General features: G+C 41.7%; 1 protein-coding gene across 1 annotated transcript; it reads left to right on the forward strand.

Moving 5' to 3' along the window:
* The first annotated feature begins 995 nt into the window (after nt 1–995).
* On the forward strand, nt 996–16,986 carry LOC118403483 (chitin synthase chs-1-like). Its single transcript, XM_035802206.1, has 17 exons — nt 996–1,439; nt 1,817–2,913; nt 4,025–4,195; nt 4,965–5,124; nt 6,298–6,550; nt 7,015–7,215; nt 8,422–8,522; nt 8,941–9,066; nt 9,618–9,785; nt 10,296–10,460; nt 11,146–11,262; nt 12,243–12,382; nt 12,833–13,071; nt 13,545–13,749; nt 14,406–14,523; nt 14,760–14,839; nt 15,519–16,986. Exons 1-17 carry the CDS (start codon nt 1,059–1,061, stop codon nt 16,984–16,986), a joined length of 5,190 nt encoding a protein of 1,729 aa, XP_035658099.1. The 5' UTR covers nt 996–1,058.
* The last annotated feature ends 17 nt before the right edge of the window (nt 16,987–17,003 follow it).

The raw sequence follows: 17,003 nt of genomic DNA on the forward strand, positions 1-17,003 counted from the left end.
TGTATGGCATCTAATTGTCATTCCAAAAAGCGGTCGATGATAAACTGTCACGTAGTTGCAAGGCTTAATATTTTATTACCCAATATAAGCATTGTATGTATTTCTACAGTTATACGATTACAATCTGGCTTGTAATTACTTGTATTGGAGAAAAGTGCTGATCAGTACAACTTGTCTTTGTCTTGATTTTGCTTTCAAATTAGACCGTTCTTTTGTAAATCTAGCTTCCGCACACAATCTATGGATGTCGAGGCCTATGGGTTTCTCCCCTTGAGAGCTTGCGACCATGCACCTCTAACTTGATAGAACTATTCCCTTTTTGGAGTCACCAATAGGAGCAAAGTTAAGGATTCTTTAATACTATGAAACTATACTATGACCAATAGCAGATCAGGATCTACTGTCACTATAAAATCTAGTCACCACATCCCCAAATCCATAATAGCAGACAGTTGTCAGTCTGGCATTAATTGGTCCATGTAAGCACATATGCATATGGCATTAAGGCAACAAGATAAACTCATCAGCAATTCTCCTGACTATTAGGTCTCCTATTGGAAAAAAGGGACAGTTTGGGGCACTTTTGAACGTGCCCTAAACGTGACCCCACGGGATACCCTGCGCCCCCAGTGATACATTTGAATACGAACGGCCCCTGGTTCATTTTAAGTTGGAGTTAAATTCGGCCCGGGACCTGGTAACAAAAAGACGCCGTGACCTGCCCGTGGGGTACACCGAGGGGTGCCCTCTCCCGTATTCGGCAAGTTTGAGGCTTCGGAGGCCCGATAGGGGGTACATCCCCTGTGGGAATCGGTGCAATTGTGACCTAAGCCTTAGAGGTGTTGGCTGTCAAGCCTTTAACAGTTTAAGGCACTGACCAGTGGAAGGGCTGCTAGAAGTGTGATTTAGTCAGGATATTGTAAGTCCAACTTTGTTTCGATTTTAGTCCTGGATTAATTCATTTGAACCCTTGCTTCTACAGCTTTGAGGAGGATTGGGACACCTTCATCACCCGTCCTGCGGACAACCCACATTCCTCCAAGAACTCCTACCTTAGAATGGCTATTGTCGTCGCAAAAGTGTTGTCCTACGTCCTATTCTTTCACGCCGTGTTGGGCTCCGCCATCGGCAGCAAGATGGCGCTTATCATCCTCGCGTCCAACACAATGCATCACGGGAACGATACAGCTGTGCATGACGGGAACAGTACGGCACTGCTGTGTAAGAACTTGACTTGCTTGAACGTCACAATTCTCACGACAACGGCAAGCCCCAATGTAGAAGAAACTACAAATGATTCTGGAAAAGCTGAGAGAGCAAAGTATATGCTGATGTTGATGGGAACTATTCTAGTGCCAGAAGTCATGACGGTATTGCGTAACATCATTCGGATCACGTTCAGCAAAATGAAGGGTCCCTCTTTGGGGGTTCTCTGGAAGGTAAGACAGAAAATTTTACACCTTAGATACGTAACGTTACTTTCGTAAGCCTTTTCTTGTGAAAGAGGGCATTGCTGACACAATCAAAATCTGTTTGTATGAAAGTTCATCTATTGGTAGAACTCATAGTATTAATAGTTGAAGCTTTATACCAACACAAATAAAGGAACTCACCATGAATTTTCGATTCGCTGCTGACGTCATCTTCCGACTTCCGGAACGTCAGTAAAGCGAATTGTACATCTGAAGAAGGTCAACGAGTTTGACCGAAAACTTATGATGAGTTCCTTTATTTGAGTTGAAAAATCTGTTTTTGTTTGTGTGTGTTGTTTTTGTTTATGTTTGCTATGCCGCATCTTCTACTTTTTTTACGACAGGTTTGTCTCATCGAAGCTCTCTCTACATCCGGGATCTGCCTCTTTGTCCTCCGTGTTCTCCCAAGATCAAACTTCATCTTCTCCCTACTCCTGATGAACGGGGTCTGTTTCGTGCCCGCCATCTTGAAAATCCATACGACCATCGTTCGCAAGGACATGAAGTCAGGTCGCAGGGAAATCATGTTGTTTCTTGACGTAATATCTTGGCTTATGCAGACTAGCGCACTATGTTTATTCCCTGCCCAACCATTCGGTTACAACGGTCCAACATGGGAAATAACGTTGTCATTGTTTCTTATATCCTTTCGTTGGTGGGAGACATTCGCAGGTGCAGACATAGTCTTTCCATTCTTTTTTGAAGTTCCCCTTTATAAGCTGAAAGTTGGGCTTTCTGAAGTGAGGTGTAAGACTTACATCTATGCAGGAATTACCAACGTGTTGATCATTGCTTTGTTTACATTTCTGATTCTTGCGGCATCGGAAGATATTAAACTTTACAACATCTTTGAACCGGTGAAGCTTGAATGGAAGGAGGAAAATTATTTTGTCCAAATATCTCTGCTTTTCTTTGTCCAACTTGTGACATCTGCGACATGCTTTTTGTTCTCCCGTTTGGCATGCATGACATGCGTCCACAGAGTGGGGTTTGCTCTTCCACTCTGCCTCGCCACCCCCGCCACAATTGTAATGTTTGTCATAGACTGCCAATGGGGGAATGTTTTTAGATTCAACAGCCTAAACATTTGGGAGTGTGACGTAGATTTGAAGCAAAGTTGGCGGGAAATCACTATTGGAATCGTTTTATGGTGGCTCTCGCAACTTTGGATATCGTCACATATTTGGTTCCGTTCAAGTCATCGCTTTGCTCCTACCAGCAAACTTTTCGTTCGCCCGATGTATTGTGGGGGATTAGTTGAGCAGTGTCTAATGCTTAACCGGAAATCAAAGGACGAAAACGAGGCTAGGACCGGAAGTAACGTCACCAAGATCGTAACAGACGTGGTGGCTGCACCTGTCAACTCTCTCATCTACCTGTGCGCAACGATGTGGCACGAGACAGAAGAGGAGATGGTCCAGATATTGAAATCTATTTGCAGGTAAGTCTTTCTTAAGATACACACTCATACTTAAGTATGAGATTCTAATGTTCACTGATCAACGACATTGCATCATTTGAAGGGTATTTTTCCGATCCTGTTTTGTTCATCAACAAATTTGACTGAATGCAGCTATAGGACTTTCTAATTCCAAAGACTATAGATGCAGAATGCAGTGACTGAAAACATCTCAATATAGCACTTGGTAGCATTTGTTACCGTTGCTTTAAATCTTTGTAGTAATATTACCTCCACGGAAATGGAATTTATTGTTTTTGCTACGTTTTGTCTTTCTTATATTCTTCCGTCCCAAACAAATAAGTTCAATGACCTGGACCAGACGGCTGTCACCTTGGTTACTGGTAAAGAAGTAGACATACTATTCTTGTACGATTACATTATGTAGCAAGTGGCAGGACAGGTGCCAGCGGTCACCATATATATATACTAGTATATGAGTGTCTTTGAGTAAGGCCACAGCAAGTAAATTTTATGGATGACATCCTCCAGAGACTCCAAATTTAGTGAGATAGCGCGGGAAAAAAACAAGGCGGGCCAAAAATAACAAGATTCCTACATATTCAAATTTTGAGATAATAAACCTTACAAAACAATTATCGAGGTGACAAAACATGATATCACAAGCAACAGATCTTTTATTCCTGTATTCAACATCATTACCTGTCCTTGTAGTCGTGTATCCATTTCCATTCATCAATAACTAGAAGTCAAGAACGATTGTGGAAAGAGCTTGTCCTACCATCATTGTCATACCAACAAATCCTGAAAAAAGTTTGTCATACTATCACGAGTAGCAAGTATACTGGATATTCATATGCGATTGAACACCTTATAAACTGTCTACATATGCCATAAAACACAAACAATTGCAAGACATTCATGACATATTTGTCAATTTGCGGCATGTTGATTTTCTTGTTTTTTTATTTTCAAATCAGCCGAAAATTAATGCGCGCGCTGATGTCATCCATAAACTTTACTTGCTGTGACCTAAGAACAAGTTTGTAGGGATATTTGACAAATGTAAAGGTAAACATTATGTATTTGCTTGCAAATGTTGCCATTCTAGTGGATTTTTTGTCCACTACAGAATGGATTTGGACCAAGCAAGTCAAACCAGCGTTCCCGACACTCAACGCGACAACTACCGGTGCGAGACCCACATCCTCTTTGATGACGCAATGGACCTGAGGGATGACGGGAAACTCGTTGTAAATGATTTCGTCCGACAGTTGTGTAAACTGGTCCCTACAGCGGCCAAGTACGTTTTGCAGACGAATAATCTTAGTATAATGATAAGCGTATACATGTAGATCCATAACAAACAAACAGCTGGGTGGAAATTATTCTCCAAGCAGAGGTTGGGTCGCGGAGATGAGTAGTGGCCGGGATTTTAACGGAGATTGGCAGTTGTTTTTAACGGAGATTGGCAAGGTACTGTGGAAATTATAAAGGAAAGTCTGCGACAACAGCTTTAATTTTTTGTTTATAATCTTATTGTCTTCTCTATTTCTATTGGCATTACTGTAAGTTCATTTAAGTTCGCGAGATTTTTAAGTTCGCGTATTTCGCTCTTTTCCAATACAGCTTTATTGGTCATTCTGTGTAGAAAATACCGGTACGACTAGTTGTTATTGTATTATATATATATATATATATATATATATATTGTAAACTTTTCCAAGGTATATTATCACGTATGTTTCATAATATACATTCATACTTAAACAATGTGACTAAAGCCAGTTTTGTTTTTCAGAAGCATCAATTCATCAATGTGTTGAAACTGCGTTACATTGTTAATCTATTCATCGTACTATATATATTTATCATTATTTATTTAGCATATATGGTATCAAAATAAACCAGTGTTGTATCACAGTCTTTATACTTATGAGCTGCACATGTCCTACATATGATCTAGCATTACGCTTAGCTGTGAACATGTACTTTGACCGAAAAGATACTGCTTATATGACCAATTTTACCGGAAAAACGAATTATTCATGATTTCAACATTTCTACCCTAGCGCTGTGCGAGACAGAGATGACCAGGTGCACGTCCTTGACCCCACCCTGACCCCTACACCATACGGAGGCAGGCTGGTGTGGAGGCTGCCGGGAGGACACAAGATGGTGGCTCATCTCAAGGACAAGATGCGGATACGTCACCGGAAACGGTGGAGTCAGGTATAATTTTGTTATTGCCATTCAGGGCTCTACCCAGCGTCCGTTTTTCCGTCAATTGACGGAAATTTGCTGCGTGTGACGGAAACATTTTAAAACCAATCAGTCAACTTTGACGGACAAAAATCTGATTAAAGCTCCTTGGTGGAAGCTACAGGCTGCTTGGGACGCCGTCCACGGCCGTAGAAGCCACACTGTTTGTTTTGCTATTGTTATGATTGTTGACAATGTGTGTCAGCGGCCTTTTGCATACGATAATCTCATTAAAACCTGTTTTTCAAGGTCTCAGTTCAGTCTCTCTAACTCCTGGAATAGTGTTTTCGCGACAATGGGAATTGGCTGACGGAAAAAATGTCGAGCTAGAGGTCCTGTTGCCATTATTACAGTTATGGTAGCAGAAACAAAGTTTTCGGCCTATAGTGATTTATATAGTTAAGGGCCACAATATAACTGGCTTCTACACTGTAAAAATATAGTAGGGTGCACTTCAGGAATACCAAAAACGTTTGAGTTTAGGCTCCACGCTACAAAATATTTCGAAAACAAAATAATTCTGTCGGCGTACGCCTTCTCGCGCCCACTTCATAAGTCTAAAGAATCAACGACCAAATTAGGAAAATGTCTCATTTTAAAACTATGTTTTTAGTTGAACATTGATATCCGTAAATTCACTTTAAAACTTTGGTAAAATCAAGTATGTAATGTTCTGGGGCACATTCTACTAGCTAACGAAATGTCTTTTTGTTTGCTTGCTGTTGCTATTGGTGTCCAAAAGTATTTAGAAACGACAAAATACAATGACAATGCAGTCGAACAGAACAATGCCGAATTGTCTGCTATGCTTTGACAGTCACTCAAGACCAAAGAAACTCATGCGCAAGAAAGCCACATATCTTTATGCCAACTTCAAATGTACCCTGTGACATATATTCATTGTATGACGTGCAAGTTAACGGACTATTCAGTAAACCTCTATACATGCTTTGTTCACTTTATCATTGTAAGATTTTTTGTCAATCCTTTGTAGTCTGTAATGAGTTCAGTGATATTTATCCATGCATGGTGTATAATAGGTTTAATGATTATTCATTCTTATGCTAGATATGATCTATTAATGTCTGTCATAAAATGCATTGGCTGCATAATTAGTAACGGCTTTTATGACTTCATACACAGGTTATGTATATGTATCATCTCCTTGGTTGGTCGCTAAAACATCAGTGGACGTCCCGCATAAAGGCAGAGAGGGACCCCTTGATAAAACTCCGGCTGGAGACCCTGTACAAACTCCGGTGCGACAACACCTACATCCTGGCACTTGACGGTGACGTAGACTTTCAACCGTCTGCCGTGCAGCTATTGGTCGACTTAATGAGGAGGAACCCGCAGGTTGGCGCGGCGTGCGGAAGGATACATCCCATCGGTTCAGGTGAAGTGTCTGCCAGCTACATTCTCTGAAGAAATAATTATAAAAAGTAGGGCATTTTCCTTTGTCAAGAAGGTTATGTTTTCGTCTGCGTGCGTGTTTGTTTGTTTGTATGTTTGTATGTTTGTTTATAAACAGCATAAGTCGAGAAGTTGTGGATGGATCTTTGTGATATTTAACATGTTGGTACGTGTTGGCAAGATGAAGAAACTACACGTCTTGGATTTTTTGGGACTCCTAGCGACTTTCTACGATTATACAGTACAACTTCCGTAATTGATATCTCGTGTTTTGGATATGCTGTCCGGTTTATGCACAGTCATTATCTTTGACTAGTATATAGCTCTTGGGGCAGAGAGTAAATGATGGTAGAATAATGCCCCATAGCGAGTTTCTTTAGAAATGCAACAGGTCTTTTGGTAGTGGTGTCTGATCAGACATTGGTGATCATCTTTCTAATATTTCAGGACCACTGATTTGGTACCAGATGTTTGAGTACGCCATTGGACACTGGTTCCAGAAGACTGCCGAGCACGTGCTGGGGTGCGTCCTGTGCAGTCCCGGATGTTTCAGCCTTTTCCGTGCCACTGCCATCATGGATGATAACGTCATGCACAAGTACACCACCAAGCCAACTGAAGCCAAACACTTCGTGCAGTATGATCAAGGTACGTATATATATATATATATATATATATATATATATATATATATATATATATATATATATATATATACATACACAAATGTATTACATACATCGTAAGTCTGGTTTATTACCGCTGATTTACAATACATACTTACGTTTTTCCAGTATGTTTATGTTCTGTCATTCATCTGGCAAAAAAGTAGTCCCGGACAGTCCTGACAGTATTTGTCTCTTTCTATCAGCAGACCCTGCGGTGCCTAAAGAGATAGTATCAAAGCTGGCAAAGGAGTATAGCCGGCCAAAGGGAGTCAAACGGGCACCTGGTGCCGCTATACTAAGTCCCTGGCCAGCTTTGATACTATTTCTAAGGCACCGTAGGGTCTGCTTGGAGACTTTTTAACGTTATGTGTGGTCGACGTGCATCTTTAGAAAAAAAACAAAGTACACAAATTCTAGCCTGACTAAAATCGCGCTCCTAGCGGTCGGCCCTGAAATTGCCACCGGGGAGGGGTCATTAATCCCATCCAGCGAGAGATTGTATAAATAAATGCTACACCATTTCCAGCTATTGAACTGTAGATATTGCAAAAGTTTGACAACGTTAACAAAAACACAGTAAGCAAACACAGATAAAGTCGTTAACACAATTTTACCTTTATCCACAGATCACAGGGTATCCTATATCCGTTTTAAACAGAATATTTATGGATATTTAAGTCGACGGACGGCGTAATGTTTTAGATTAGCCACAATATTTTGAAAATGTTGCAAATTTGAAACAACCGTCCGTTGACTTGATATCCCTAAATTTCTCAATATTGTTTTTGAAAGAATGACGGATATAGGTTAGTCCGCGGATAAAAGTGAACTAGACTATTTTACTACTATGTGGCGCAATGGCTAGAGTGTTGGAGTCGGAATAAGGAGGTCCCGCGTTCGATACTCGCCATGCCCCGACCCTGTACATGTGCCCTTGGGGAAGACACTGATAAACCCACCATAACGGTGGAGTGACTCCCACTGAGCCTCACGGCCAACCTGTCAAAAAGGGTACCAAAACACCTACAGATTTGGTGCGCCAACTGGTGTGCCAGCATCTGCACATTTGCCACTAATATAAGAGCTGTGATTTTTTTACTGGACTATTTTACTAGACTAGATTCTTTTATAAGTCTTTCCAAGGGAAAAGGGTCAGTGTATAAAAAGTTATCTTTACTGTCCACAGGAGAAGACAGGTGGCTGTGTACGTTGATGTTACAGCAGGGTTGGCGAGTGGAGTATTCTGCTGCCTCTGACGCATTTACATACGCACCAGAGGGGTTCAAGGTAACTGTTTCTCTTTTCTAGACTACTTACATACTCACCTTTATCCATGGGTGACCTATATCCGCTGTTTATTCAAAAACAGGTTACTAGGTGCTTTTTACCGATATCAAATAAACAGACGGTGGTTTTAATTTTCAATTTTTTTCAAAATGCTTTTTAGCTATTTTCAGAACATTGCTCCGACTTGATATCCTTTTTTTTAGAATAACGGCTATGGTAGTGGATATAGGTTACCCCGCGGATAAAGCGTTACATGAATGTACCCAATATTAGGGCATCTAAGAAGAACACAAATTTCCTGTTCTTTATTTGCTGTGAAAGTTTTTCAGAATTGTTGGAAAAGAACAGATACAAATGTGTTATGTATTCATTATAACAAATAAAATATTCATCTAAGAATGATATGTTGCCTCCATAGGAGTTCTTTAACCAGAGGCGTCGCTGGGGTCCCTCTACTATGGCAAACGTCATGGACCTTCTACTGGATGGTCGGAGGACAGCAAAAGTGAACAGCAGCATCTCTAACTTATACATCATCTATCAGGTATTGTTGCTTTAATATTTTAATGATTTAGAGTGCTTTAAAAAAGGGAAAAAGTAGTACACTATCTTTTTATCTTTGTGTTCAATGAGCAAAATAAAGTTTGAAACACTTGAAATATGAAAGGCAACGATGTGTTTGTATGATTGTATCATGTTTTTTGTTATCCTATATTGTTTAATGAGGAGAGTTTTAACAATTGCTCTGTATCCCTATTTTGTAATCTAAAGATGAAAGTTACTGTATTTTTGTCATGTCAATAAACCTTTATAATGAATGAAGACCTTTATTTTACATTTTCGCTTTCTAACAAGTACAGGTCAAGGTGAATAGAATACAACCAGTGATTCTTAATTTCTTAGTACAATTTGTGTAGGGTTTAATCAAGGAGCTTTTACATGACTGAGACTACAAGGGCTATAAGACAGTTGTAAATGTTTAGAATACATGGTTTGTCTAATTGCATGAGGAATGTAAAGTTGTCAGTGTTTTTTACAATATGCCCAGGCCCTAACCAGAAATCCCCTTAAATGAAATATTGTTTATCTCAACAGATGGCCATGATGATATCGTCGGTGCTGGGTCCTGCTACCGTGTGTATGATGATCGCCGGTGCGCTGACGTACGCCTTCAAATGGGACAACGTTACAGCCATGGCCGTGTCAGTGGCGCCCCCTATCGGATTTATCATACTCTGCTTCATCGTCAAACCTGACACTCAGGTAACGAAGATTAGAGCAAGATTTGATTATGAAAAGGCAATATGGATGCAAAACATACCTGGTAGCAAATCGTTAATTTTAATGTTTCCTCTGTTGCATTCTTCATTCTCCCATGGATTGTCAAAATGTTTTTGATTATTTGTTACTGTAGCTTGAATTTTTCTAAAGTAAAACTCGTCAAACATTTTGCTTGGTCCTTTGCTATTACTGAATTATACCGACATTAAGATACAACATTTTTGGTAATGGATAGTCTACACAGAACATTGCAGATGGGCGAAATTTGTCTCCTGAAATTACGATTTAAATAAATCGTAGTTAACAAAATGGAGCAAGTGAGCGTAAATGGCGCAAGTTATGAAGCCATATTGAATTATATTAACAGTAAAAGTTCTATATGGCTATACGTATATCAAATATATATTATACCTATATTGCCTTTGTTTGGTCGTGTATATTATGTGTGAACAACCAGATGTATATTTGTGTATTCTTTTAACCTTTTAACAGATCAACGTTGCAGCCATCATGAGCGCCATGTACGCCTGTGTGATGATGGCGGTTGTGGTCGGTATTGCAGGCCAGATCACAGTGGAGGGTCCTCTCAGTCCCGTGGCTATCTTCACGTTTCTCATGTGCGGTCTTTTTCTGACTGCCGCCATCATACATCCACAGGTAAACACATTTCTTTGTTTGTTTATTTATTCCGATCTCCATCAGACTTAACAATTGCCTCATATTAGGTCACATGCAGCAGGCACATCTTATGGATGTGATTAGCACGCTCATTAATTTTCTCGTGATTTCAGAAAAACAAGTTTTTTTTTCCTCGTAAATGCTCAACATGACGAGAAAGTACCAAAATAAGAATTTTTTTGTGTCTTGTGGCTAAATCATTACATGTATACTTGAACACAGAGGTGACACGAGAGAGGTAGTCAAAACTGTTGTTGTAGAAGTGACACTGATTGGATAGTTGAAAAGGTGTCACCACTATGAAAGTCATGAATATAGTTTTAGAAGTGACACTAGCGAGATAGAAATAACTGTAGTTCCAGAAGTAAAACCAGTTTGATAGTTGTAAAAGTGGCACCTCTTTGGAAGCCATGAGTGTAGCAGCAATCTTGGTAAAGCGGTGCCAAACTACCACACTGTATTAGTGTCACCTTTACTACACTAGTGTCACTTGTTGGATACAGAAATAATTGTTGGCGACAAAACTGTCATATTTTTCTGTGTGGTGCATGTTTCAACCAGTTTCAAATTGGGTGGGGATTCTTGCCAAATAAAATAATTTTTCGTCCATCGTTCCGATTTCATATTTATCTTTGACGATGATTGATTTTTGTCGTTTCCTTAGGAGTTTTGGAACATCGCGTGCGGTGCCCTGTATCTCCTGTGTGTGCCGTCAGGATATCTACTCCTCATCATCTACTCTCTGTGTAACATGAACATCGTCAGCTGGGGAACCCGGGAGGTGCGTAATAACCTATATCGACAATTTAACCGGTTAAAGGTGGACTCGCACTGCACTTGTGGCACCGGTGCGGCTCTGCGGGGTTCGTGAACTGCGACACTGTTGTGTTATTTTCGCGATTTTTCAGATCTTGCGAAATACGTAAAAGTATGACTTAGAAGACAACAAATACACAAAACGGAAGAAAATTCGTTCTTTATCTCTGAAATTCGTTGAGTGATTTAAGAACCCAGCAGTACCGCACCGGTGCCGCAAGCACAGTGAGAGTCCACCTTTAACCTAGCCTCCCGTAGTAGTCTCCGAAAGAGGCTGGGTTTTTTTTGGGGGGGGGGGGGGTATGCAGTTCGCGATTTTTAACGTTGGCTATGTTCTCTTATGCCGGGAAAGGCACTTTGCCGAGGAGGGGAATTTACTGTGGAACCGGGCCAAAATTCGCTGCCACAGTCAAAATCGCGAACTGCCCCCCAACCCGACAAAAACAGCCCCGTTCGAAGACTGCTACAGGAGGCTACGGTTAACTATCGTTAAAACTGAAATATTGTAATCGTTTGTTTATTTGGTTGTTATTGTCTCGATAGGATGTTAATATGTATCTTGATTTGATTAAATCGCGCTTATAGCGGCTCACTCAACACCCAACCGACCCCCTCGAGGAATTTGGGGAGGGGGGTGTTATGGCTGGCGGGGGCTATCTAAAAGGGTAGTTAGCGTCACACAGACAAGTAATGACTAGTAGACTAGTGAAGATGGTGTAATAGAATACTTTGACAATTGGTTTGGCTCTGATCCAAAGTTGTAGACAGACATGGTAAATCATCGCTACACCACAAAATTACTCTAAGTAGTCATTAATGCATATTAAGAGCTTTTTTGTTCCATCTTGCATGCCAAATCATGAAAATGGCATTTTCAAATGTTTATTTTAAGGCTATTTACTATCTGAAAGGTCAACAACATAAAGTAATCTATGAGGTCTCCAGGTAAAGAAGAAAGGCGGTACGAAGAAAGCGGCCAGCGGACCACAGCCGAAGACAGCAAAAGAACGGTTCATGCAGCTGTTTAAAGGCGGAGGAGAAGATGATGAATCTGGTTATCTGTGTGGTTGCGGCAACTTGTTCAAGTAAGACGATATTTCGTTATATCCATAAATTTGAATATCAAACCCGATTTCAGGCCTTCTTACTTTCGTTTGCATTGTCTTGTTTCGGTCTCAAGTCCAACCTAAAAGTGTGATGTCTTCGTTCTTAGGCCACATCATAAATTTAATGAATGCTCATTACCTTTCAACGTTTGATTTTTAAACAATAAGACTGATAAACAAGAATACGCTAAGTAAGTGCGAAATTGACAAAAAATGTCGTTAGGACGGGTTGATGTACTTGCAGAAGTGAAACCAGTTCGATAGTTGTTTTTGTGTCTGTGTGTGTGTCACTAGTACTTTGTCACATTGAACTGCGACTTTTGTGTGCCACAGAGTCTTTGCAAACGCCGGACACAATTTTGCACGGTATATAGAGGTGCCCAATTCAACTAACTACCCTCCATCCCTCCCCTCGTGTCCTACCCCTAGGTGTGAGATGTGCCCTAGAGCTAAGCGCCAGGATGACTACCTGCCGTTGGTGGAGGCGCTAGACAAGGTGTACAGCCGTGCAGCCAGCAGGACCGTCAGTAGACTGAGCGTCAGCCGGGCGGCGATCAGGAGGTCCGCCCGACGGGTCAGCTTCTCGGGGGACCACGACTTGTCCTCTGATTTGGAAGAAGAACTAATGATGGATGACATCTTTCAAGAAGAACTCCTTAAAGAGGAAGGTACGAAAGCTAAAAACAAGCTATGATGATTTACAAGTTAAACTATTGTAAATACATGAACCTGGATGTTGTATGGTATAGTGTTGTGAAGAATAAAAAGGGTTCGCAAAATTTGAAAATTCAAAAAGAATGAATTTACAGCCCAATCACTGGATGTTTTACTGAATAACTCAGTTCTCTTCGGATGTGCGACCCGATCACTCTAGACACGTGAGAAAATTTGTGCGACGTCAGCAATAGGTCAAATGTTGTTTGAAGTCGACAATATCACCCTACTCCAATCTGAACCCATGACGTCAGCAATTGGTCAAAAGTTGTTGAACGTTCATTGCACTCGCCTCCCCGCCTCTCAGGACACATGACTTCATGCAGATGTGACGTCAGCAATTGGTCAAAGGTTGTGAAAAGTCGATATCGCCCATCTCTGTTCCGTTTCATAGAGTATTTATGGTGACTTTCATGTCTTGCTCAAGAACGCCCCCTAGCGGACGAGGAGCCTGAAATCGACCAAGACTACTGGCTGATGGAGGACGTCTTCGCCAGCTGTCCGGTCCAAAATCTGGACGAAGGCGAAACTAAATTCTGGAAAAGCCTCATCGCTAAGTATCTACATCCTCTAGAAGAGGATAAACAAGACCAAGAGAGGATTGCAGGGGAACTTAAGTCTCTAAGAAACAAGTAAGTATTCAGATAGATTCTTGAGATACTGGTAAGAAATACTAAGTCGTCTTCGATCATATAGAAGACAGGTAAAAGATTACAATGACTGCAAATCCACCAAAAAGAGATCCGTAGTAATTGCTCCGAACATTTTTTTACCACTTTAAGAAAAGAAGTTGCTATTCCAGGTGACAAACTGCGCCCGGTTGGTGCCACTTTGCGATATTAGTGAGATGCGGCACGAGATGCGTAACTTTTAAAACGTGTTTATGGTAATAATATACATGTAAATGTATCTATATATATATAGTTGCACATGTAGATATAACGATAAACGTTAATGCCATTATGTTATTCAACGTATCTTTTCTTTTATTAACTTTACCTTCAGGAAAGGGGAAACATAATTACTATGTTTTTGCTCCGTTTCTTCTTCCTCTTCTTCTCTGTTCCAAACTAATAAGGTCAATGACCCGTACCAGACGGCTGCCACCATGGTTACCTGAAAGTGGCAGGACAGAGCTGGAGGGGCTGGTCACCACATATATGAATATGTTTGAGTACGATTTAACAGAGCTCTAATTTATTAGGGCATGCATCTGAGGGTAAACGTTACGCATTTGCTTGCAAATGTTATCTTTCTACCTGTAGTAAGACCCCTTCCTATTTTTCAGAGTAACGTTTGGGTTCTTCATGCTGAACGCCCTTTGGATGATCGTGACATTTGTACTACAAATCAACACTAAAGACCTGTACATCCCGTATCAACTGCCAGATGGAACCAATCTCAAGGTCATTATGGATGATCGATCAGTTATATCTGTGCATGTGTATTTCTTATTGATGATATAAAATAAACCAGCTCAACTGGAGAACCCACAGGTGTCACGGGCCTGAGTAGCATTTTAGTATACTATTATATTTACCTGGTTATAACTTACAATTTAAAAGAATGTAGAAAAGCTATCACAGTGGTTAATTGATTCTCTTGCTTTGGCTAACATGATCTTTCTTTTTCTGGTGTTTAGGTTGAAGCGCTAGGATTGGCCTTCCTGGTTTTCTTCATCGTAGTCCTGGTCATCCAGTTTGTGTCCATGGTATTCCACAGGTAGGCACGACCTTTTTTAGTTTGACTAAACCACGCTTCTAGTTAACAACAGCATTTCCATTAGTCAGGTACCATGGTCAGGAGCTTGGCAACCACCACCTCCAAGGCTTAGGTCCCAATTTCTCCGGTGGTCGTCAGGGATGTAGACCCGGCCGGGCTACGAAGCCACAAATTTGTCCCGGTGGACTGCCGAATACCAGGGTACCCTTGGTGTTCCCTAAGGGTAGGTCGAGGCACCTATTTGAAAGCGGGCACCTGGTTCATTTAAAATCCGAATTAAATCCGGTGCCAGGTCAGGCCCAAAAAGACAACGTTGACCTACTTATTGTAAGACTAGGAGTTGTCTGTTGCATGAATTGCGTGGATTTAGGGACAAGGGACAAGAAATCTCATAGGGACAAGAAATCCTGAGCTCCAATTGGATGGATTTTCCTTGTGATCAACAATCCTGAGCTCCTATTGGTAATTGGGAAAAGAAATGGATCTCTCGAGTTAGGAAACCTTTCAGCAGGGACTAAGCTCAATCAGCTCTGTACAGATCTAGACTGTATAACATTGGCGACGTCTTTTCTTTGTCTCTGGGTTATTATTCAGAGAAGTACTTGAAAATTAAGACGAATGTTTAGATAAAACACTAATTTCACGGTTTCCTCTGTTATTTTCTATTCTTTCTATACAGGTTCTCTACATTGATTCACATCTTAGCTGCCACCGAGTTGTCGTGTCGAAAAAAGAAAGTGCCCACCCGTAGGGTTAAGCGGACCAGCATACCGACCATCAACGTGGACGATGCAGCAACCGAGCTGGCTGACGACATATCCCAGCAACCAATAGTAACAAAGATCACAGTCTCTCCTGCCCCTGCCAGAAGGGGTTCTCATCAGACCCCCAATCGTATACCAGTCTCGTCGGGACGCAGACTCTCGCGAGAACAGGCTGTCTCGTCGGGACGCAGACTTTCGCGGGATCAGGCTATCTCGTCAGGACGCAGACTCTCGCGAGAACAGGTTGTCTCGTTGGGACGCAGGCTCTCGCGAGAACAGGCTGTCCCGGTGGGGCGCAGCTTCTCGCGAGATCAGGCCTTCTCTTCGGGACGCAGACTCTCGCGAGATCAGACTGTCTCGTCGGGACGCCGACACTCGCGAGAACAGGCTATCTCCTCGGGACGCAGACTCTCGCAAGAACAGGTTGTCTCGTCTGGACGCAGACTCTCGCGAGAACAGGTTTCGAGAAACCGCGCTCAGCAACCAACAGGTCATAATTATAGCAATAGACGGAAATCAAGGCGCGAGTCTATGTTTGAGCAAAATGGCAGGAATAAGAGGCGGTCATCATCTCTAGACAATCCTTCATGGCGCGGAGGAATACAGGATCCATCTCAGTCTCTGTTATCCGTCCGTCCTGGCGAGTACAGCGAGCACATCATTCATGAAGAAGTACAAAGGAGTGCAGATAGAAAGCAAAGGATGGAGACTAATAAAGATTATACAGTGCACTCGTTGAATTACAATCGTCCTCCAATGGTGGTTGTAGACCAAGTCGACATCATAAGTGACCATGATGACTATTCACGCCCGAGAGCATCTAAACCACGAGATAAACCAACCACGAGTGCCCACATTTCACATCCATCCGAGAACACAAGCCCCCAAACGAATGAACCAAGGAGTACAGATATGGAGAAGACGATCCTACCGATACGGCGAACTGAGTGGAATGACAACTTACATCGTGAGATGCCAACAACCATCATGAGAACGGAGAACACGCACGATTCCAGGTCCACAATCACCTGCACTAGCCCTCTTCCAGAATACATTGAAGAAGCTGATCTAATCATTAAAGACGGCGATATGTCTCCTGTACGTTCTAATCCAGACAACGCTGATGTTAAGGGGCAGGGTGGGGACATGATTGAATATGAAGCTGAACGTTCAGGTACCGATAGTGATGTCGAGGCTTGGGATTGGACTGTTTCACGTCGCGACAACCAGCAACAGGTTTTACCGGCTCCTGACGGAAGTGACGTCAAAACTGCGTCACAGATGAAGACGGTTGTGACGAGAGACAGAAACCCACTGAAGTTGATCAAAAGAAAGGTTTTAGAGCGTAGATCTAGGCGATTTAGGCGAACTGTGAAAATATAATACGCCATTTTGGACAG

This window comes from Branchiostoma floridae, chromosome 16 (genome assembly GCF_000003815.2).
Source record: "Branchiostoma floridae strain S238N-H82 chromosome 16, Bfl_VNyyK, whole genome shotgun sequence".
Classification (NCBI taxonomy): domain Eukaryota; kingdom Metazoa; phylum Chordata; class Leptocardii; order Amphioxiformes; family Branchiostomatidae; genus Branchiostoma; species Branchiostoma floridae.